The 24,452-nt window shown below is 34.7% G+C and overlaps 1 protein-coding gene across 2 annotated transcripts in view; it reads right to left on the reverse strand.

Annotated features, from left to right (window-relative positions):
- The window catches only part of AGMO (alkylglycerol monooxygenase), a 390,408-nt gene that overhangs the window by 202,708 nt on the left and 163,248 nt on the right, over nt 1–24,452 (reverse strand). For both annotated transcript variants that reach the window (XM_027573869.1, XM_027573870.1), the window contains one exon: nt 6,445–6,548. In XM_027573869.1, the coding sequence (XP_027429670.1) occupies nt 6,445–6,548 (104 nt within the window). The remainder of the gene's footprint in view (nt 1–6,444; nt 6,549–24,452) is intronic.

The raw sequence follows: 24,452 nt of genomic DNA on the forward strand, positions 1-24,452 counted from the left end.
TCTTTGCTTATATAGTTTGGCAGAAAGTACGATGCAATAAAAAATTTGAGATTTCACTAAAGTTTCCTCTGCAGTCTTATATGTAATATAAAAACAATATTACACATGCGAGTCATACTTGATATAGTTCAAAGAATTTCCACACTCATCATTTAAGATAACTTTCAAAATAACAATAGAAGAAGGCAGAGCAAATATTAATTACCCCATTTCATGTAAAAAATCACTGAGATGCAAACATTAATCAGTTGATTCAGAGTGGCAAAGCTCGTTAATAACTGAGCTCTCTGGGATTCAGACTTCCTTATTTCTGATAAATTGTTCTCTCGTGTTTCTTAAATGTAATCAGTATGTAATTTTAAATGATTACTCTCAAAAATAATATCACTGTATATTTACAGGTTCCCTAGCTTGTGGTTAAGAAAAGTTTTCATACATTGACATTATAACTATATTTCTTTCCTCTGATGGTGGATAAAATTTACCTCTTTTTAGATCACTAATACACTATAAACGTATTTTATAAATTCTTATAATATTGATTATAACACTAACCTAAAAAAACAGAACAATTTTAAGGATTGAGATATACTACAGAGCTAAAAATAAATTACCCAATCTAGTCATTTAAACTAAGTACATTTATCATTAACTTACTATGCTTTTAAGAGAAATACTCAGCTCATTAAATGTAGAGATTACTCTTTCCCATTCTATAGCTTCATATATGAAACAAATATGCCAAATATATTTTATTCAAAAAGGTAAATAAGTTACTTACCTATGCTCTAATTTTTGGAGATATTTTAAATAAAAAATATTCAAAGGAATGACAGATTTAAATTATTTCACACACTGGACTTAGCTAGTTAACATAGCAGAATGTTTGACACCCATAATGTCAAATATATGACATCCATAAAACCTTAAAATTTCTTTATTTATGTACTATACACATTTATTAAGCACTGACTGCATCAGGCACTTTAGAGATCTAGTGAAAAATACCTTTTAAAGTTTACAGGCTGGCATGAAAAGCAATAATGCAAATAATAAATATTATAATAGAGATATGCAAGGGTTCTATGAGACCAAAAAAAAAAGGAACCCAGGCAAAGTTAGAAATCATCTGTAGAGAGTAATGAATTGAGTCTTGAAGGATATAACAATCAGAGGTAAAGGAGCAATAATTTTCCTGGCAGAGGTAACTGGATGTGCAATGACTACCAAGACATTATGACATGGTAGATTTAGAGAACTGAAAATTAATTGTTAATTGAAAATGAGGTGACATTGGGGGATTGTGGAAGATGAGACTGGGGACAAAGTGGGGCCAGGTTTTGACTACCTCTGCATGTGGTATGGAGTCTATGAAATTCCTTTCTCAAAGCTATAGAGCAATTCAACTTTTTCAGATCCAGCATTCTGGAAAGGAAACAGTGGGTGATGGGTTGAGGGATTAAGAATGGAAAAATAAAGAGTTACTTTAGAACCAATTTAAAATAGTACTGGCTGGGGGCACCTGAGTGACTCAGTCAGCTAAGTGTCTGACTCTCGGTTTTGGCTCAGGTCATGATCTCAGGGTCTTGGGATGGAGCCCTGCATGGGGCTCAAGGCTCGGTGCCGAGTCTGCTTGGGATCTCTATCTCCTCTCCCTCATACCTTCCCCCGGCTCATGCTCTTGCAATCACTCAATAAATAAAATCTTTAAACAAATAAAATAGTACTGGCTGAATCATTGTTCTCTAGGATGCTTCAGACGTCTCAGGAATCAATGAATATTGCTGCTAGTTCTCAGGGGTTTTGTTTGGTTGGTTTTTGATTTTCTAGAGTTATATCATCCACAGTGACTCTGGGAAAATGTAGGTAATGTACATATAGTTGTATTTTTTAATAAATATTTTTATAATGGTTTTATATTTGTAAAAGAGGTGCAAAGATAGTACCAAGTAGCTACATACTCTCCACCCAGTATCTCGTTAACATTTTATTGTGCTGAATTGCCACAACTAAGAAACAAATTGGTACATTACTATTAACTAAACTCCACACCTCATTTAGATTTCACTAGTTTTTTCCCCCTAATGTTCTTTTTCTGTTTTAGGATCCCACCCAGGATGGGTTTTATTACATAGTCTTTACATCTTATAAACTCTTCTCATCTGTGACAGTTTCTCAGATGTCACTTGTATTTCATTTTATACTTTTGAGGAGTACTAGGTTAGGTATTTTGTAGAATGCCCCTCAGTTTGGGTTTGACAATTGTCTTTTCTGATGGTTAAAGCCTGGGGCTATGGGTTTTGGTGATAGATACCACTGGGGTGAAGGGTCATTTAATAAGACATTATGATCACATCTTATCAAAGGGTATATGCTATCAACAAGATACCACTGTTAATGTTAACTTTATCTGAGATTGTATTTGCCAAGTTTCTCCATTCCAAAGTTACCTCCCACACTTACCTCACCCTTTGTCTCTTGACTTTTGTTTTTGTTTTGTTTGTTTTTATCTGAATATAGTTGACACACAATGTTACATTAGTTTCAAGTATAAAACTTACTGATTTGACAAGTTTATACATTATGTTATGCTCGCCACAAGGGCAGTTACCGTTTGTCCCATTACATGCTATTATCCCCTATACATTCTCTATTCTTTGTACAGGAGTTACTCAGTACAGTCTGCAATCAAAGGGCTGGGTAAGGGGTGCATTAAGCACCATTTTCCAGGGGTGGGGAAGTATCTACATATGTTATCTATAATTCTTCTGGAATTCTTTAAAGGAATTTATCTCCCATATATTTGTCTCCATTTGTTTAGTTATTCAATCATTTATATCGGTATGGACTGATTTCAAAGATATTTATTTTATGCTTTGGATTATAACAGCACACTGTGTTATATATTTTGTTTTTCATGTTGTTCCAGATTTTGGTCATTGGGAGTTCCTTCAAGTTGGATCCTGTAACCTTTTGACATATCCCTTTCTATTATTTTCTAGCACTTCTCTAGCTATGCTTTGAATATAAACTGTAGCATTCAGGTATTTTATCTGAATAAAGCTGGAAGAAAATGAAATGTTAATCTTGACACTGTTATATATAACATAATATTCACAGATCTAGACACACTTTATTATTTGGAGAGACTATCATGTTTAAGTCATTATATCAATTAAGATATTTAGTAAAAGATGGAAGTAACACACAAAACCACCTAATTCAATGTATAGTAAATAAAGCTCACTTAAAATGGTACTCCATCCATTGTAGTTCTTTTTGGATGAGTAATGTTAAAACTAAGGTTAAAACCGTCTTTAAAAAACTGCAAAAAAGTTTGGTTAGAGATTCTCGAAAGCTGAAATCTTATGTTTAACTACTTAAAATGACAGGTCTGCCACCCTAATTTTCATAGTAATATCAAAGAAAAACACTGAGATTAATTTTGCTTCTCATTATACAAGTTAATTTTCTTTTCAAAGACATGTATTATTTGTTAGCTAACAAACTACCAAGTTATACTCCTTACCTATCAGCACTAATGAAAAGAATCTTTAAGAAGACTCAAAGAAAAACCTGATGATGGTCTTTGATTTTAATGTCTAGAAAGACCAACTATCACAGACACTTTATCTATGCCATCTTCTAACAAACCTACAAATGCTAGACAAGAATCCAGGTGGATTCACAATCTCTACCTTTCATTCCCCACACTGCAAATCCTCCCCACCCCCGCTCATTCCACTACCCCAAATTAACAGCTTCTGATGCATTCCCAATGCTCATTTCCTTACTCAGCATATTTTGTGTCGTTGGCAAGATGATATGAGGTTGTAAAAGGATTTATACTGGCAATAAAGAGGTGTGAACCTGCATTTTACTTAGGTTTTCGCTAATCTGTAACTGAGTGTATTGACTTAATAGGGGGAATGGCACAAATGAAACCAGGATAAAGATCACCATAAACTTGAAGTCAGATGTCTGGACTCAAATTCCAACCAGCAATATTCAATACTGTATGATGTAGCAGGCTCCTCTGAGATTGATTTTGTAGCTTTTAAAACGGATGATTTAAATATATTGTCTCCCAGATTTCTTCTAGTTCTGAAGTCTATGATGCTCTGACAAAAGTTTTTGTTTGATAATTCCTCAGACAACCAATTCACTCACTGCATTTGATTTTCCTGAGCAACTTCAGATACAGCTCCATCTTTTCTTGGAGACTTTCTCCCCCAAAATGTAAGCACTGGAGGCTTGAGTTATCTTTATGCAAAGTTATCTTTATAACTCAGGAGAGAATAAAGATTTTTGAGGTTCTTATTTCCATCAGTCCCATATTGAAGCCCACTTTGTACAAGGATAATAAAAGTTTGTATTAATGAAGCTATTTCTTAAGAAGGAAGGATAGTCAGTATACTTCCCCTCCATCAGGGGCCTGTTGCCTTTACTCACTAGAGCTCTAGACCAGTCTTGAGCTAGGCAACTGTGAAAGAGGTAGTATTTTCTTCACATCAAATCATCCAGAGTTCCAGCACAAGCTATAAGAAGATGAAATATATATAATATAATAGAAATTCTTTTGTTTCCACCTATGTTTCTTAGAGTATGTTGTGGATTGAATTGTGTCCCCCCAAAATTCATGTGTTGACATCCTGTCCCCTAATACCACAGAATGTGACCTTATTTGGAAATAGAGTCCTTATAGATGTAATTAAATTAAGATGTGCTCATAATGGAGTAGGGTGTGCTTAATCCAAAAGGACTGATGTCCTTATGTATAAAAAAGAGAAATTTGTACATAGACACGGGGAGATCACCATGTGAAGACCAGCATTATGCTCCTAAAAGCCAAGGAACTATCAGAAACTAAAAATTTTAGAGACAGGACTAGAACAGTTCCTACCCTAGAGTCTTCAGGGGGGACCATGGCCCTGATGACACCTTAATTTCAGACTTCTGGCCTCCAGAAGTATGAGACAACACAATTCTGTTGTTCTAAGCTACCCAGTTTGTGATACTTTGTCATGGCAGCCCTAGGAAATTAACACAAGCTGTAACACAGGGGTGTAGTATGGGGGGTGGTGGGGTGGATTTCTTTTTATATCTCTTTCAGCAAATGTATTTGTACCATCACTGGCTTATAGATTTGTTTTGCCTATGCTGCTGTTTGGGTTACAACACCTGCCAATATATGCATTTTTATAGGTTATGAGGCACCTGGTTTCAAATATGGGGTTTTGTCACTTTCTAGCTGTGTAATTAACCTCACTGATCTTCAGTCCCCTGATAATAGTAACACTTGATCTAACACAGTAATGTAAGTGAAAAACAATGTAGAGACAAATGCAGAGTATATAGTGTGAAGGATAAGATCCGGGACCCTGCAGCCAGGTTGAATGGTTTCAAATTCAACTCCTCCCTTTACTAGTTCTGTGACTGAACTATAAACTCAGTTCCATCATTTTAAAATAAGAGTGATAATAGTACCTGTGTCTTAAAGTTGCCATGAAGATCAAATAAGTTAATGCATAAAGTGGTCTTAGAAGATTGTCTGGCACACAGAAAGTATTCAATAAATGATATCTAAAAGTGCCTTGTAAACTATAAAGGACCATACAAAAGTTAGATCATTATAATTTATAGTTAATAGCACTTACACATCGATAACTCTTTCTTTTTCTTTTAAAGTAATCTCTACACCCAATGAGTGCTCGAACCCATGACCCCAAAATCGAGAGTCAGATGCTCTATGGACTGAGCCAGCCAGATGCCCCGATAACGCTGACCTTCTAGCTCAATATGCCTCTTTGCAGCAGTAGTTTGGATAGCTATGGGGATCTAAAGAGTGACAATCAGAAATGGGGGCTATTACCAAGTGGGTCAGGTTTGCCCAGTGAATCAGAAGAAACTTCAAACTACAGACTATTTCTGGTTTTCATTAGTCTGCTCATTTCCTAGGGTAAAAATATTTTAGAGCCAAAATTTTTATTGAGCATCATATTAACTGCTCTAATATGTAAATGAAAAGCAAGGAATTTAAGTAGATTTCACTTGGGCATGCAGAAATGGGAATCGAATTTTTAAAAACTGCTTCTAAAAGTTTCAAATGAAATCTTTGTTTGCATATATTTGAACTGAGACACATTGTCTACATATCACTTTCATTAGTTATAGTAAATAAAAAAAAATAGACAGCCAATCATCTCTCACCTTGCTTTATACCTCAAGGTGAAGTTGTTTTTTGTTGTTTTGCTTTGCTTTGTTTTATCAAATAAAAGACTACCATTACAAAACATCACTTGCTTCATATGTGTCTTGCCTTATAGAAGGAGGAAAAGCCTCTTACTAAAACATTTTCTTTAGTTTACTTAGAGGAAATAGAAACAAATGAGACTTCAAAAAATGTATTATATTATCACATTTATCCAATTTTATACAACTTACCCAGGAAGTATATACTTGCAAAATAGATTGTCTCAGTGCTGTGGATAAGTTATAGTCTTCAGAACTGTGGTGGGTTTGGTGTCCAGCCCACATGATATTAACCTCTGCAAAACACATAATTTGAAATGAGCCGTGAGAATAAGAACAAAGCAACTTCCATTTTCACTTATGTATGCTGCTCTTGTTAACTGAGGAAAAAAAATCTGGAACATCTCTGAAAAACCTAGCCAATATAATTATAATTAAAATAAGCTGCTTCAAATGACTTTTGGAAACAGCGAGGGTATAAATTACAAATAAAACTGAAACATAGCGAATAAGTATATATAGTGTATATGATATAATTAAATGCCTCCAGCAAGCTAAAATGACTTCCAAAATTTATACTTGCTAATGTATTATTATAATATGACAAATCATAAAAGCTGTCAATGTTGTAATAATACAGTCAATGGATAGTGATGATTTTTCAGTATGTGATAATATATTTATAATTAAAGAAGAATAATGTGATGGGAGAAATTGGTACATAAATTTTGGAATGAAATATTACATAAAATTCCTTCCTGATGGCTTTTTAAGAAGTCTAAAATCTGTCTATTGGAATAAAAGGCAAAGCAGAGTAATATTTGGTTCTAAGACTTAACATTTCATTTTTTAGATTTTATTTATTTATTTGACAGAAAGAGAGACAGCAAGAGCAGGAACACAAGCAGGGGGAGTGGGAGAGGAAGAAGCAGGCCTCCCGCCAAGCAGGGAACCTGATGCGGGGCTCGATCCCAGGACCCCGGGATCATGACCTGAGCCAAAGGCAAACACTTAATGACTGAGCCACCCAGGTGCCCCAACATTTCATTTTTATTTACAGAAATATATTAGCTAATACATACAGCTCTTCCTGTACCTTACCGAAACACTACCATTTCTAAAATTCTCCCACGTAATTGCTGAAATGTAAGTTGTTTATTTTCATCAAGTATTATGCAGATTACCTACATATTGCCTTGCAATTCATTTACATCCCAAAGGGATAGTTGGTTGTTTTTTCTACAATATGCCACTATAATGACCTCCTAAGTAGATAGAACAAGCCCACATTTTTCATTCTGTGAATATTTTTTTCTTATCAGAATTACAGATACCACACTATAGTCTATTCAGCTAAAAGAAAGTATGCTCTTAGCTAAACTAACTATACTTCCGTTCTTTGCTACAAATATAGGAGATAGAATTAACTGTGTGGTATGATCACTGTTTCCATGGCAGCACAGATTAGAAATCAAATCTTTTATTCTTGTATGCATGTGGAATGAACAGTGACCCTAAGAGTGGAAATACTGGATGGGTTACTGATCTTTTTTTTTTTTTTTAGAGAGAGTGTGGATACAGGTGCACATGAGTTGGGGGAGGGAGGGAAGAGAGAAAGACTCTTAAACATGCTCCACATCCAGCATGGAGCCTAACTCGGGGCTCCATCTAATGACCCTGAGATCATGACCTGAACCGAAATCAAGAGTAAGGCACTTAACAAACTGAGCTACACAGGTGCCCTGGATATTGGTCTTTACAGTTGCCATATACTAGTAGTCAAAATACCTAGCACTTGGCAGAATAAAATTTGTTAAGAGGATTTTATGAAAATTATGGAGATATAAACATATAAATATATAAATGTATATAGATAGAAAAATAAATAAATAAATAAGTTCCCTCCCCCACCAATCTGGGTGCCTTCTCTGCCATTCATTTAGGAAATGAAAAACTCTCTGGACAATCTATGTAGGGAGTTACCGAACAAAATATGCATAAGAATTTTGGTAAATAAATGATAGCTCAGATATAAGAAGGACTTATGTGAAAATGGAAAGATTATGAACCAAATTATGAATAGAGGGCCCATCAGAAGTCATTATTATTAAAGTTATATATTTTCAGGGGAGACAAGTATTTTCATAAGCCATAAGTTTATATGTAACAGATCCTAATTGGTTGACACTTTAATCATTCCTTGTAATGAACCTTTATTTTTACCCAAGCAATTAAGGAAATTGCTCTTATACAAATGAAAACTACTTGACCATAATGACTTCTAACTTCCCAGGTATAATCCTTGAAATAACCTAGAACCTTAATCTCTGGTTTATTGGCTAGTTTATACAGCTACAAATAAGAGATAAACCAAGAATCCTGTGGCACTATTGTGTGAAAGTTTATTAAGAGGTAATAAACTTGGTGAATCTCATAAGTCTTTTAAAACTCCTTACAGAGTGAGACCCTGAAATAATCCAAACACCATTTTCTCTTTAAAATATACCCATTATTAAACATTTCAGAACCTATTACTTACAAACTTCATTACAAAAAAAAAAATCGTTGTCCATTTTGTTGGACTTTTCAGGATTTGCTTTAAAAACTCATCATAATGTATTCATGTTATGAGTTCAGAAGGGGATGAGCTAATCAGATGAGGTCCAATTAGAGAGTAATAACATATTTAAATTACTTCCTATAACTTCCACAGAAGCTAAATGGGGGAACAAAGAATCCACGAAGGTGGAGGTTAAAGACCTATCTCTTTAGTTGTTTTAAAAGCATTTACTTCCTATCACAAACTGTGTGTAACACAAGCCTTTGTTCAATGAAGTACAGCTGTATAAACAGGGTACAGTAACTGGATCCTACTGCCTTACCTCTGTCACTTTTCAGAACAAGGAAAAACAAGAAAAAATATAAGATTTTTTTCCACAGTTTATGCACCTTACTTGAAGTAAATCATTCTCAAAGTGGTTATACAACTGCATTTTATAGAAAATTGTTTCAATAGTTCTTTTGTAAACAAAATGAAAAATTAATAGTGCATTTACAAATATGTTCATTTCCCCTAATATATGAATTTCATTATCTGTTCTAAGGAATAAAAACAAATATTAGAGAGGAAGAGATGGTTTTTTAAGAATAAACATCTTTTTATCAAAGAACTAATGTAATTATAAGTTGTAGTCTGTAACAATTTTATTTTCCTACAAGAGAATTACTGATTATATAAGCATATGGTATGTTATTATGGCTTTTCAATGATATAGTTAGAAACATTTATGCTGTTTTCCAGTGTTAAAATAAAGATTTGTATAAATATATTTTACTAATACATTGACCAATCATTCAATTTGGCCAAAATTTAATGTAATATGTGTGTTTGTGCCTATGTCATATTTTTGAGTTTGTTAACTTTTTCTATTTTTTTAAATTAAAGTATGACTTACATACAGTGAAATTCATCCCTTTTTTGTACTTGGTAATATGAGTTAATCAAGATACAGGAAAGTTTTGACCAACCCCCAAAACTCCTCATGGCACTTCATGGTCAGGGCAAGTAGACTCTAACATGGCTCCCTGATCAGACGATGCGATTCTGGACTTGGAACTGATAATGTCATGGGATGAAACTCTTGGGATCTTGGGAGAGGTGAGGGTGTTCTGAAGTAGGAGAAAAATGAATCCCTGGGATCCAGAGGAGTCCTATGGAAGTGGCTTCTAAGACGGCCCCCAGTGATTCCGTGCCCTTGTAGGATGTTCATCTCTTGCATAATCCCTCCCCTTGATTTTGGGCTGGATTTAAGAATTCCCTTCTAATGAATATAATTTTGGGCAAGGTAATGGGATCTCACTTCTGACATTAGGTTATACAAAGACAGAGGCTTATGTCTTGGGTACTCTCTCTCATACTCTCAAATGCTCTGTCTGAGGAAAGTCATCCACCATGTTGTGAACTGCCTTTTGGAAAAACATGTATGTTAAGGAATTAGGAGAGGCCTCAAGCTAACCAGTGAGGAACTAAGCACCTCAGCTCAAACTCCACAAGGAACTGAATCCTGCCAATAATCATGTAAGTGAATTTGGAAGCAGATCTACCCCCAGCTGATCCTTCATATAACACTGCAGCCAGTAGGCAGCTTAATTGCTTAACTACAACCTCTTGAAAGATCTTGAGCCAGGAGCCCTCAACTAAGCTGTGCCCAGATTCCAGACCCACAGAGACTATGAGATAAGCCATGAATGTGTCAGAAAGAAATAGATAATACAGTAGTCAATCCCCCTTGGCCTCATTCTCCCAGTCTCTTACAACCACTGATTTGAATTCTTTCCTATAGTTTTGCCCTTTTGAGAATGTCATACAAATGAATTACATAGTATTTAGCCTTTTGAGTCTGGTTTCTTTCACTTAGCATAATGCATTACAGATTTCTCCATTTTGCTGTATTTATCAGTAGTTTATTCCTTTTTCTTGCTGAGTAGTATTCCGTTTTTATCGTCAAATCATACTTTGTGTTTTGTTTTTATTCATTTAGTAATTGAAGAACAGCTTAGTTGCTTCCAGTTCAGGGAAATTACAAATAAAGAACCTATAAACATTCTCATACAGTTATTCTCTTATCATAAGTTTCATTTCACTTGGGCAAACACCTAGGAGTGAGATTACTGAGCTGTATATATTTACATTTACCTTGTAAAGAAACCGTCCAACCATTTTCCAAAGTGGCTGTGCCTGTCTGTACTACCACCAGGAGCGTATGAGAGTTACATTTGCTCCATATCTCTGGCAACACTTGGCATTATTAGTTTTATTTTTAATTCATTTATTTCATAGCATTCTAATAGCTATGTAATTATATCACATTGAAGTTTTAATTTTCATTGACATATGGCTAATGACGATGATTATCCTTCCATGTGGTTATTTGCCATCTGTTGCCATCTGTATATCTTCTTTGAACTCTCTTTTCAAAATTGTGCCCATATTTTAGTTGAGTTGTTTTCTTATTATTGAGCTTTCAGAAATCTCATATATTCTTCATACAAGTCCTTCATTAACTATGTGATTTGCAAACATTTTCTCTTACGCTATGGCTTGACTCCATTTTTTTAACAGTGTCTTATGAAGAACAAAAGTTTCAATTTTGATGAAACTCAATATAAATACTTGAGAGTGTTATAAAAAACATTTTTAGCATATATAACAAAGAACAGAGGTTACTTTGGAGAAAGTTTTCAGCATGATGAGAAATTTGTGTCTAGAAGCTAACGGAGTCTATGTGTGTTATACATTTAAATTGTATCTAAATAAGTCTCTTGTCTAAATAAGTGTCTTGTCACCTATGGATGCAGAGAATAACCCTGTAGGTTAATCTGAGACATAAGCATAGGTCTATTAGAAATTTTCACAGATAGAGGATAGCTATTTAATCTTCATTAGTGGACAGGCCAGAAAGTCTTGGGGCATCCTTGGGGGGTGATGATGTTGTCTTCACTTATAATTTGGAAAGCCCTCAAGTTATGAAGGCAGAAATGTAACCGGCATTTTGTAAAACGTTAGTGATGCTTGGAACCAATAAAGGGGTGATAGTAACAATTTATGCAACATTTAGCATATTGTGTTGATTGTGGAACATGAGAACTGCAAACAGTCTTGTGGAATTCCTTAGTTTAAATTTTTGATTTTATAAATAATAAAAATAAAATAGAAAGGGTGAAGGGAAAAATTGTTTCACTAAAGAAGAGAAAGGATCCTCCCCCCATTCAGCAATGATTTACTTAATATATTCACACCCTTCTTGGATTTTTTTTTTTTTCTCCTTCAGAAATGGTAGTAACTGGGTCCAAGTATTTTCTGGGCCTCAGATGATAATTTCCAATAAGTAAAGGACATTTCAGGAGTTCAAAATGCACTCTCAAAAGATGATGTTGGATAGGGACAATTGCCTATCCCCTTTAACAAGAAATCTAACACTATAAAACACTGACCTTTTCCATTTTTAAAATGAAAACAATTGTTACCTTGAATCTGAATACACGAGACATAAGTGAATCCTTTAAAAGTTTGATCTCTTCCCAACAGATAAACATGATTGATAAATGATTTCAAGAAATCTTTTGAGCTAAGAAAATAGTTAGAAGCAAACTCAAGCTATTAAACTAAAGTCTAATGAAAATATAATAACTAGTGAATAACGATGAACATGACCTCAGTTACTTTCCTAGTCTCCACTCTCCACTGAATTAATTACCAACATCATCAATTTTATGAACACAACTTCATGCTCTTCCTATAGCAGCAAATGAAATTGTGATGATAAAATTGATGAAAATACCAATTCATTCAATGAGACTGATATTCTTTGTTGTATTTTATTCTAATCTGTCCTTTGCCCACTTAGTAGCAAAACACAAATTATTAAGTATATCTAAAAATGTCCAATCAATGAGAATAAAACTGACAAGTTGGCTGGACCGCCACATTTTTGTTCAACATGTTTTGCATATATCCAGATGTTCAGCATCACAGAAACTGTTCATATGTAGAACTGACCAAATTTTTCTCTTCTTATCTGAATGTTTGGCAACATGTAGATATTAAATAATTTCTTTAGAAGAGGTAACATGATGGCACTAAAACTGTCACAAACACTAAATAGGCACTCTAATCTTTCTAGGAATTGACACATTAATACTTCTTAAAAAATGTATATTCAAATGGAAGCTTTTAAATTCTATCATGTAGAGTTTTAGAATGGGAGTTCTCCATTTATATGTTTATATTCTTTTAAAATTTAAACCAAGCAAAAAAGAAGCAGATACAGCTTTTCAGTATGAAGTAGAAAAAAAAAACCAAGCATTTACATTATTTTTCCAATCCAAACTTCTGTTTCTATACAATGCATAAGCAAAATATAATGTAATGCTTATTATTGAGTTATTTGAACAAAATGGTAAAATTATTTAAAATCATATTGATGTTATCACCACCTACCACATTCACTTGCATATATTACAAATAAAAAATACAATTTTAAAATTTTAGAATTTTGATACGTCCACATTTGTGTCAGTTGTATTCTTTTAAATCCTTTCGGGAAAGTCTTAAGAATTAAGATTAAATTTAATAAGATTACATTTTAATTGTAGATTTTTAAAAATACTTATTTAGCACTAATCTATTAAATCTCTACTACATACAAATATTTGTTTAGGTATTCTAATAGATAAAAGCACAAAATAGAAAAAAAATCTTTCAAAGAACCTGAAACCAAATAGAAATTTTTAAAAAAGATATAGAGGGTGCCTGGGTGGCTCAGTTGGTTAAGCGACTGCCTTCGGCTCGGGTCATGATCCTGGATTCCCGGGATCGAGTCCCACATCGGGCTCCCTGCTCAGCAGGGAGTCTGCTTCTCCCTCTGACCCTCTTCCCTCTCATGCTCTCTATCTCTCATTCTCTCTCTCTCTCAAATAAATAAATAAAATCTTAAAAAAAAAGATATAGAAAGGATTGACTGGTCCAGGAAAGTCTTACATACCTTAAAATAAATATAATTCTGTGTAAATTGCACATGTTCTGCATCACTTTGTAGTTGAAGTTTTACAAAACCTTTTTAAAGATTATACAGGGCTTTTGTAGAATGTAAGAAGACATTACCTTCCCTCTGTTTGAGTGACTAACCACTTTCCTACCTTCTTTTATTTTCTTTTCTCAAAATGCCCCAGGAAATAAGATTGCACAGTATCTCATGCAATTCAACTTTTGATCATTGCCTACTCAACTCAATAGTTAGAATTGTCATAAAAGTCCCTCCCTGTTTTTACTCAAAGATGAGCTTGAGTAATAATATTTATAATACAAATACAAATAGTATTAACAGCAATGATTATAAGCACATAAAAGTGCTTAGCATGTACCAGGCAAAATTTAAACACTTTACATATACTAATTCATATGTTACAGCTACACTAGAAGATAGATAGGTAATTGTATGGTTTCCACTTTATAGATGAGGCAATGGAGACACAAGGGGATCTAATAATTTGCCTAAGGTAAGTAATGATTGCTATTCTTATTAATTAATTATTAGTTATTAGTTGCAGAAACTATATTTTCTACCCCCACTAACCCTCGGGATGAGGTAAAGAACAGCTGTGCCTCCTCCACTCTCTCTGTTCCCCTTCAACTGCAAACAATATACAGAATATTCAGCAGAGGATGTTGGTACCCTGGGCTCTGTATGCAAAGACAAAGGAAAGATGGGAGGATCTTGGATGTCCATGATAGCATGGAGTAGGGTGCCCCCACTCACCCATATTTAACAAAGATGAGAGAGAGAAATCAATCTTTATTGCATTAAGTCACTGGAATTTGTTATAACTCAGTGAACTAACTCCACTATACCCTCACTAGTAATTTTTGCTCTCAATACAAATGAATGTGATGTGGTCATCACCAATGCCATTGACCTTACTACAAAGCTATGTTCTCCAGTACTCAGTTCTTCCTACAGACTCACTTCTATAGGGAAAGCATTTCATAGTATACTGAGCAAACTGGTACCTATGTTTCTAAATGCAACTTCCAACTAGCATAGCTCAAGGTAATATATTTTATTATCGCTAAACTTCTGAAATGACTGCTTAAAAGAGATGGTTATAGGAAATCCAGAACATATTGTGTGGTTTTTTCCTCTCTTTCCTCTGCCACCTGGAGTCATCCCTAACATCATTTTGATGACTTGACGGTCCATTCCATTCCATTCCAAGGTTATATGCAAGGTTGTCTGAAAGTAATGCTATAAATAAAACAGTTTGATTTCAATGTACCCTTTTCTTTCTCTAAGCTGCATCATTCTCCATGTATTCCTCTACTCCTTGTCAGTTTGTGTGTAGATATTGGTCAAGACTAAGTAACCACCTAGATTTCTTTCAGTTCAAATTTATATTTCCCTGGCCCTAGGCCATGGGCTGGGTAATGTGTTATAAAATCCTGATTTATATCACTGCTGATGCATGGAAAGAGCTCTTCCTCACTCAGTAGAAAACATATCATTGAACTAACATATTCTTAAGTGGCATGCATACTGAAATTTCCAGAAATATAAAATGCCAATGAAGAGAAATTTTTGGTTAAGAGAGATTCCGTACCTTCCAACCTATGTGGAAAATTAGCCATGTCCATAAGGAAACTATCCCTATCTGAAAAAGTTGGCAGAATTACGTAAAATCCTTTGAAATAAAAGCTAACAGTATTACATTTCAAAATAATTACAAATTTGACAATGTTTATGTCTCATGAAAAATTACTTATCTATTGAATAAAACCAAATTCTAATGCCCGAGGGTCCTGGTTGTCAGCAGCCACTTTAATGTCATGACTTGGGTTTTGGTGAAGTTAGTGACTTTAATATGAGATTCTTAAAATTTATTCAGATTCTAAGAAAGTCACACACTTTTATAGATTAAAAGCAAGAAATTTTCCAGATATTTAATGACATATACTTGGCATTCATAATACCCCAACTAGCACAATCAGGGGGCAGAAATCATGGGAGAAGGGCTCTCTTTATGTCAATAGAGTTAGCTAGGATTGGCAAGCTCTCTGTGACACTTCTGTGCAGCATGCTTGCTGCATGTGGTGAGACACAATGAACTTCGGCTGTATTATGTTTGGAACAATTATTTATATAATTTGTCTCTGCAAGTCACAGAATCTAAGAACAAATAACCTCCAAAGTTTAAAAAGAGAGCAACATAAGGAAGTGAATAGGAAAGCAAAGCAGGGGGCACCTGGGTGGCTCAGTTGTTGAGCGTCTGCCATCAGCTCAGGTCATGATCCCGGGGTCCTGGGATTGAGCCCCGCATCGGGCTCCTGGCTCAGCGGTGGGCCTGCTTCTCCCTCTCCCTCTGCCTCTCCCCCTGTTCATGCTCTCTCTCTCTCTGTATCTCTGTGTCTCGAATGAATAAATAAATAAAATCTTTTAAAATAAAAAAAAAAAGGAAAGCAAAGCAGCCAGGGGTTGTCAGGAAAAGACAGGAAACCAGGAAAAATGGCATGAAACCACTAGTTAGAACGTGGTTGCAATCTGTTTTCATTCTCTGATAAACCCCATGAGTAAATGTAAACTACTTTTCAACAACAACAAAAACAAAAACCTACCAGTATCTCCTCGCCAATAATAAGAGCTTTCTATGGGTCTTACTATTCACCTTTATGTTTTCAAACTAATTTTTACTGTGTCATAGCAAATGAGTATGGTTTTTATGTTGGAAACTTTTCAGTACCACTGGATATACAGGAAATACTATGGTGTCCAATGAAGGTGACAGATTGAATCCAAACCGAATGTCCCAACTGGAACAAGGCAGTTTATCCTTTGTGAATGATGTCATTCTGACATAGATTAGCATTGGCACTGGTTTTTGAGGACCCAATCTATACCTGACAGATTTCCTTTTGTATATTGGAACTGCTGTTCCTCACTCTGTTATTACCATTTGTTGACACATCTTGGAACTAAATGATGTTACTCTGATGAGTTATTTTGCCCTTTCCTCTGTCCCCTTCAAAGTATTCCTTAAATCTGAATGTATGTCTGATTTAAAAGGGAGGATGCCAAGAACTACCTTGTCCCACTGATACTGGAGAAAGAGGTTCTTAGACCTTTGGGCATTGAATGATGGAAGTGGTTATGTGGGAGCATATTCCCTACTATTTAATGGGGTAACCTCATAGTCTACCCCTTAGATTCCCCAATCATGACCCCTTTGCTACATGACTTTCAAACCCAAATGCTATTTCTTAACTGAATTCATTGTTTTCTGCCCATAATTCTTGTTTTTGAACTTGTAATATGACTATTGTACCTTTGATCATTCCTTTTTCCTCCCTGCCATCACCAATGAGATTCTACTTTGGGTTTCCTGTCAATCTACTGTGTCACCTGCTTCCTTTCTTTCAGAATCCATGCCCACTTTCCTAGTCTGAGGCCTCAGTGCCTCAGTACAATTGGGAAATATTCACTGTGTGACATCTATGTATAAGATATGCTGTCCTTAGACTATTCACAATCTTGTGTAAGGGTCAGCATTAATTTATGGACCAAATCCAGCCCACAACCTTCTTTATACAGCCAACACTAAGAGTGGTTTTTACATATTTGAAATGATTAAAGTAAAATCAGAAGAGTAACAGTTTGTGACACAGGATTGTTACATGAAAAATTATTTAGCTCCCCCTTTTTCTTGTGTACCCTCCATTCTCTGGGCTTGAACACCCTCAGCACTTTCAGGGTCCCCTATCTTTCCGGGACCTGTCAAAATATTCTTCATCTCTCAAGGACCACTGCCTATGTCATTTTTGTCGCCCTCCTGGCCACAATTATTATACAATCTTTATTATTCCTAGGCCTCTAACATCATCAATACTCTACTGAGAGAGATTAATTTGTCCATCTTTGTATTTTCTACAGCACCTCATTGTGTCTTTGCATAGTAGACACCAATATATTTTTTTGATTAAACCCATGTTTATAAAAAATTGGATCATTTGAATAAGCACTAGACAAGTCAAACTATTTTATTTGCTAAATATGTGTATTTTCATTAGTAAAATCAATATTTTTTAAAATTTCCCTTTCCCTTTACACTGATTCATTCTCCCTAATTTCAGTCATAACAAAACTTTCCACTTTGTAAAACATGATCCCTTGATCTTCCATTTCTTTAATTTGTTTTTACCTCAAACATCTTAAAAGAGGGCGCCTGGGTGGCTCAGATGGTTAAGCATCTGCCTTCGGCTCAGGTCATGATCCCAGGGTCCTGGGATCGAGTCCCGCATCAGGCTCCCTGCTCCTTGGGAGCCTGCTTCTCCCTCTGCCTCTCTCTCTCTCTGTCTCTCATGAATAAATAAATAAAATCTTTAAAAAAAAAAAAAAAAAAAAACATCTTAAAAGAGCAGTTTATTTACTTCCTTACGTCCCATTCGTTCGTAAGCTCATTCTTAGTATCACTTAATTCACTCCAAAATCCTTATTGGCCTCTTTCTTGTCAAAACTAGACTTCTTTTAGGTGTCACTCTATTTGAACTTTCCGAAACATTTGATCACTGCATCTGTCTTGAAAACCTCTTCCTTTGGCTTTCCTTTCCCCTTGTTTCCTGTTCTTTTTCTTTTTCTCAGGCCAGGTGCATTTCCCTGACTTCTTCTTCTTTACTCACCCATTTAAAGGGACTAACTCATTTTTGTTTGCTCTTCACACTCGTTTCTAATGGTGTGCTATTATCTAAAATTACTTCAATAACCACTTATCCAAAAGTTGATGGCTTCCAAATACTTCAGTCTACAGGTGTCTATTGACTTCCGGGTCTGAATTCCTTTGGGGGGAATTCCATACATATTATGCTTTGAATCTATTTCATTGTCTTGTTTTCTGTCCCCTGTTGTCCTTTCCTTCTTAATGGTATCACCATAATCTTGGCAAGGAGAGAGAATAGCCCGGAAAGACCTCAAAGCGGAAGCAGATTTCAGTGCCTTTTTGTATCCTTTTGACCTCTCTTTAGATAGTTATGCAAGGCTTAGCATATAATCAAGACAAAAACCAATATTTCTGTATAAATAAAACTTTTTAAATGACTTCACATAAGCTTGAGATATATTCTTCTTTTTTTTTAAGATTTTGTTTATTTGCTAGAGAGAGAGAGAGAGAGAGAGAGAGACCATACAAGCAGGGGGAGTGGCAGGCAGAAGGAGAAGCAGGCTCCCCTCTGAGCAAGGAGCCCGATGTGGGACTCGATCCCAGGACCCTGGGATCATGACCTGAGCCGAAGGCAGACGCTTAACCGACTGAGCCACCCAGGCATCCCTGAGATATTTTCTTCTAATACACTGTAGCAAGCAGGCTTACAAGTTGGTTTTATTACTAATGGAAACATTCATATATATAAGAAAATATGAAGAAAAATGTTGAATGGCAAAGGTAACATAGAAGAACATTATTACTTGTGAAGGTCAATAATAAAATGTAAGATATTCTTTTTTTAAAGTTTTGACTTTTTAGAAAGATTATAGGGGAGAGCACATGAAGAAACACAAAAGCTATATTTGACATAGTCAAATTCTAAAGTAATAAGATAGCTTTCATACTAAAGGACATTCTCCTCTAGTTCCTCAAAATATTTTAAATATTATCATATGGTGTACTGCTGCCTCTCTGGTCCTGAAGTTAGAACATCAGACTTGGAGTTCATCTACCTGTAGTGCCGTTTTTCGATTTCTTAACCACTTGCAGAATGTCACCACTAGAGCTACCCCACTTGCTTATAATTCAGCTTACTCTATCACAAAATTAATCTCTACTTGAAGATATATATTTTTGATACACTTTTGAGGCTGGGAGAATAAGAATGTGATGTATCACTTTGTCATATTTTCTTTTCAGAAGGCTCAAACAATGAAAACAAAAACAACAAAAAATTATATAGCTTCACAAAACTCCCTGAATATTTTTAAATTACCCAAATAGAAAACCAAAAAATGGCCAAAACACATAAGGCTATCCATGCGGTTCTTTTGTACTGTTACTCAACTTGTTAATAAAATCCAAAGGAAGTCAGTCAAAGCTTCCATGCATCCCCTTTCTTCCTCTTTTCTGTTATTCCAAATATTTGTGGTTGTACTGTGAACTGGTCTTAATCTTACTGGCCAAATACAAAGAACCATATTTTTTTATCAGAAAAAAATGCTCTTCTCTAGGAGTAGCATTGTACTTAAATATAATTTAAAAAACAAGTTGTTAGAAATATTTTATAATGCCATTAGTATCAGAAACTATTATTTTTAAAGTTACTCTGCATGCAGTGAAGATGACTTAAATTGGTTAAAGGTAAAATGACATGAAGCAAAATATTATCTATGTCTACAGCTCATATTGGACATTTCTCAGTAGAGTCTGACACCTATGAGTCCACAGTAACTTGCCTTGAACTCTGAGCTTTGCAGTGCAGTGTGAATTTGAGCAGCCACAAATCTATTGGATAACACAACAAATTAGTATAGGTCAAAACAATGATCTTAACACATTTCTCCTAGTAATTCTCTCTGTTCTTGTGATCAACTTGTCTAAAATCTTGTCAAATGACCAAAAAAAAAAAAAAATTCTCCTAGTGTTGCAGAGTTGCATAAAATGATTTCCTATAATGATGTCACATTTGATGCTGCAGACCATGTGAAACAGATTAACTGTGACCAAATTAGTATTCTTTTGTAAGGCCAGCTGATGTGCACATGTAAAACATGCAACACACACTTTGAAATGCAATTAAATGATTCTCAAACACTATACCATTAAGAATTTCAACCTCATAAATATCTACCTTATAGAGACTTCTTTTAATTTGTTTCTTGAAACAACCAACATGACAATGTAAAGTAATTTCAATGCATTTTCATCTTTGAGAAACTTCCTGGGAAAATGCTTTGGTGGCATTTTTTTTTTTTTTTTTTTTTTTGGTTGGTTGGATAATGCCTCGCTTGTTCTTTTTAAAGAGTTCTTATATTCATGTGTTCTCGTCTGTCTTTAGGAAAGATTGATGTCTGGTGTCACTGCTAGGAAGTGCAAACTGTTCAGCCTCACTGCAATCTATGTCCTCAACCTCTTGCTCCACAGGATGCCACACACTTTGGCAGCCAACATTCAGAAGGGAAGTGCTTTAATGGCAATAAGTGATGCCAATGAAACCTTTCCCACAATACTCAAAACTTAATGGTTGGAAGCTGAGGCACCAAACGGTAGGACTAAAGAGGATAAATGGATAAGTTAGCCTACAGGTTCTAATGCTATTTATCTAACCAGTGCTGAAAGAGATCCAAAATTTCCTCTACCATAAAACTTTTCACCAAAATTTCATCTTCACGATAGCCTGGTAGAATCTGGGTCTGTTTAACAATGTCTTGACCCTCTTTTTCCAGACATAAGAACTTAGTGATCAATTTTGTTAATAATAACATCAGTGTGCTTTTTTAGAAGTCATTTCCACATATGACACGTTCCAGCTATACCTCCACCCCTATAGAGAGTAGAGCAATAGGAGGGAAAACTCTGCAATGTAAGTAAAATGAAAGGAATTTATATAACATGACATAAAACAGGTGTTAAAGAAACACTGAGATTCTTAGTGGGAAAAAAAAAGTGACATCATGGAAGCAAGACATTCAGAAGTTGTGTGATTGTGGCAAAGTCATTTAGAGTTCCCAGTGTTCCCATCAATATGAGCGACTTAAGGTATTGCTTTTCATGAAGAAAAATGTGGCTACATTCATAATATCCGGTGAAGAGAATGGGGGCTTTTCTTTTTTATAGATGGAGTTGGATTCTGATTGAGATAAATAACTTACTCATTTGATTGCTTTAGGTTACAAATACAGTCAAAGCCACCAAATCCAGTGAAACCAACTTACCATATGGTGATTTGACCTATCACCTTCATCTTATTATATCCATTCTTTAAGCAAATGACCTAATTCTTTGAACTATTCAATGAAATAAACATCCAATATTTTGCAAGTAAAACCATTAAGCATAAGATCTCAAATTGATCCTAACAACCATGAGTGATTTCTCTAGTAAGTATAAGTTGTGTTTTGGTTTTTCTTTTTTTAGTTTCTGTCTAGGTCACTGCCAAGACTTTTTCAAATGTAAGTAAAATTCTACCACGTCTTGTATGCTGTTTTTGAACTAGGGACACCAAAAAGGAACCATTAAGAAAAAAAGAAAGAAAAGGAAAGGGAAAGGGAAAGGGAAAGGAAAGGAAAAGGAAGAAAAGAAAAAAAAAGAGAAGAAAAAAGAAAAAGGAGGTGGGGAAGTAAAGACAAAAAGAATAAAAAAGATTCTTGCAAGCAGTTGTGAAGAGAGGTGAAGGTAGTTAGGAAGAGAAGTAAAAGATAACATACATTGAAGAACAAAAATGTTTAGAGGGCTAAGCATGTTTTTAAGATTATCTTTGCTAGTCTTAATAATGAGTTAATTCTTATTTTCTTGCTATCATAAAGAAGAGGAAATTGAGGAAAAACTTACAGATCATAACTACAAAGTGGGAGAGCCAGAATTTAAATCTAGACCTTTCTGGTCTCAGAGCCCATACTCTTTCCTGAAGTCTGAAATTGGTAAATGGCCATAGTTTTGCATGAGATGGAACGTCCAGGTGAGTGATGCATAATGCCTGCTTTGAAAAGTGTGTTCTTTAGACAGAGAAGATGAAGACATTTATATGAAAAAAAAATGGAAAATAGGAAACCACTAGTGCCAGATTAGTTGTGTAAACACCGCTTGTAATGGAGATCAGGGAAGAACAATATAGCTGGGGCCAGATTAGTCAGGTTAAAACCTCAGAAAAGACTAGGGTTGAAGCTCTGCCTAAATGTTAAAATAATTTCCTAGAAGGCTGGTGTTTAGCATACTAAGAGAGTAATTTTCTCTATTAAAATATATATATAAACAATGCAAAATAATTGTTATAGTATGCCTTCCTTTAAAACAAATTCAAATCATGGACCTTGATATATATTTTTTACTTTTACAAAGTACTACTTGGTTTAAAAAAAAGTGAAAAATGACAGTTTAAAATAGCATTTGACTTAAAAATTAAGTACCATTTGATTTAACAATTCATTTTATGTGCATTTTTAGGAACAACTGCTAATGCTCAAAGTGAAGTCTAAAAAATATAAACAATTTAATAATTTTTCATTTAAGGAAGGAAAAGTGGAATTCAAATATCACTTGTTTTGAATAAAAAAAGGCCCCTTAACACTGCATCACATCTTAAAAGCCCCTTTTCTCATATTTTACAACAGTTTTATGACACAGACACTTTGATGAATTTTTGCTCAACTCTTTTTCCAAATTAATTTACATAATTAGGAAGCTTAATTTTTCTTTAAAAACCTCCAGAAGTGGGATGTCTGGGTGGCTCAGTTGGTTAAGTGTTTACCTTCAGCTCAGGGCATGATCCCAGGGTCCTGGGATCGAATGCCGCATTGGGCTCCCTCCTCAGTGGGGAGTCTGCTTCTCCTTTTGCCTGCCCCTCCCTCTGCTTGTGTTCCCTCATTCTGTCTCCCTCTGACAAATAAGTAAATAAAATCTTAAAAAAAAACCTCCAGAAGTTTTAGTAAAATATCACCAATATTCTTTAGTGTATCAACTGAACACTTTAAATTTCTAATTTCAGTTAATTAAATTTACTGAAAATATTGTTTTTTGCTCACCAAAAGTATTTATTTATTTAAATGTATTTTAAAAAAGCAGAAAGAAAAAGAAAGAAAGAAAGAAGAAAGAAAGAAAAAGAAAGAAAGAAAGAAAGAAAGAAAGAAAGAAAGAAAGAAAGAAAGAAAGAAAGAAAGAAAGAAAGAAAAAGAAAAAGAAAAAAAGAAAGGAAAGTCCTGTGGATTTCAGAGTGAGTATTTACATAAATGAGACTATTAGTCTTGGTTACTCTATTCATAACCACACACACACACACACACACACACACACACACACACACACACACACACACACACACACACACACACCCAAAGCAAATACAGTGTCTGATATTATCATCAATGTGTTAAGCTATTGGTCTCTGCGTTTTAGCAATAAAGTGTGCTCTTAGGAATAAAATACACATGAATATATGTGACTATCTTTGGTTTTACTGAAAGGCTTGTTGCTGGCTGACACCCTTTCTTTTAGTAGAACCAACCCATTTGGCAAATTTCTTCCTTTTATTAGAAATAGATACTCTGGAATCAAAACATGAAATACCGACAAGAAAAATTAATAAATGCTTTTTGCAATACTTTGGACGGGGCAAAAATAAAATTAGAACCAAAATAAAGAAAAAAACTTCAATAGATAATGTTAACTGTTATGTTGTTCAATTACAATGTTTTATTTCAGTGAAAAATGAAACTAAATACGTTAGGAAAATTGTCTAACATATTTTACTAAAACAAAATAAAAATTTCAGCCGAAGATGTTTCAGTCAAATCTCTCATTTCTCTTTTTTTTTTAAATTCAGTTAACCAACATAAAGTACATCATTATTTTCTGATATAGTATTCAATGATTCATCAGTTGCGTATAACACCCAGTGCTCATCACATCACATGCCCTCCTTAATGCCCATGACCCTGTTACCCTATCCCCCCACC

This window comes from Zalophus californianus, chromosome 12 (assembly GCF_009762305.2).
Source record: "Zalophus californianus isolate mZalCal1 chromosome 12, mZalCal1.pri.v2, whole genome shotgun sequence".
Lineage (NCBI taxonomy): Eukaryota > Metazoa > Chordata > Mammalia > Carnivora > Otariidae > Zalophus > Zalophus californianus.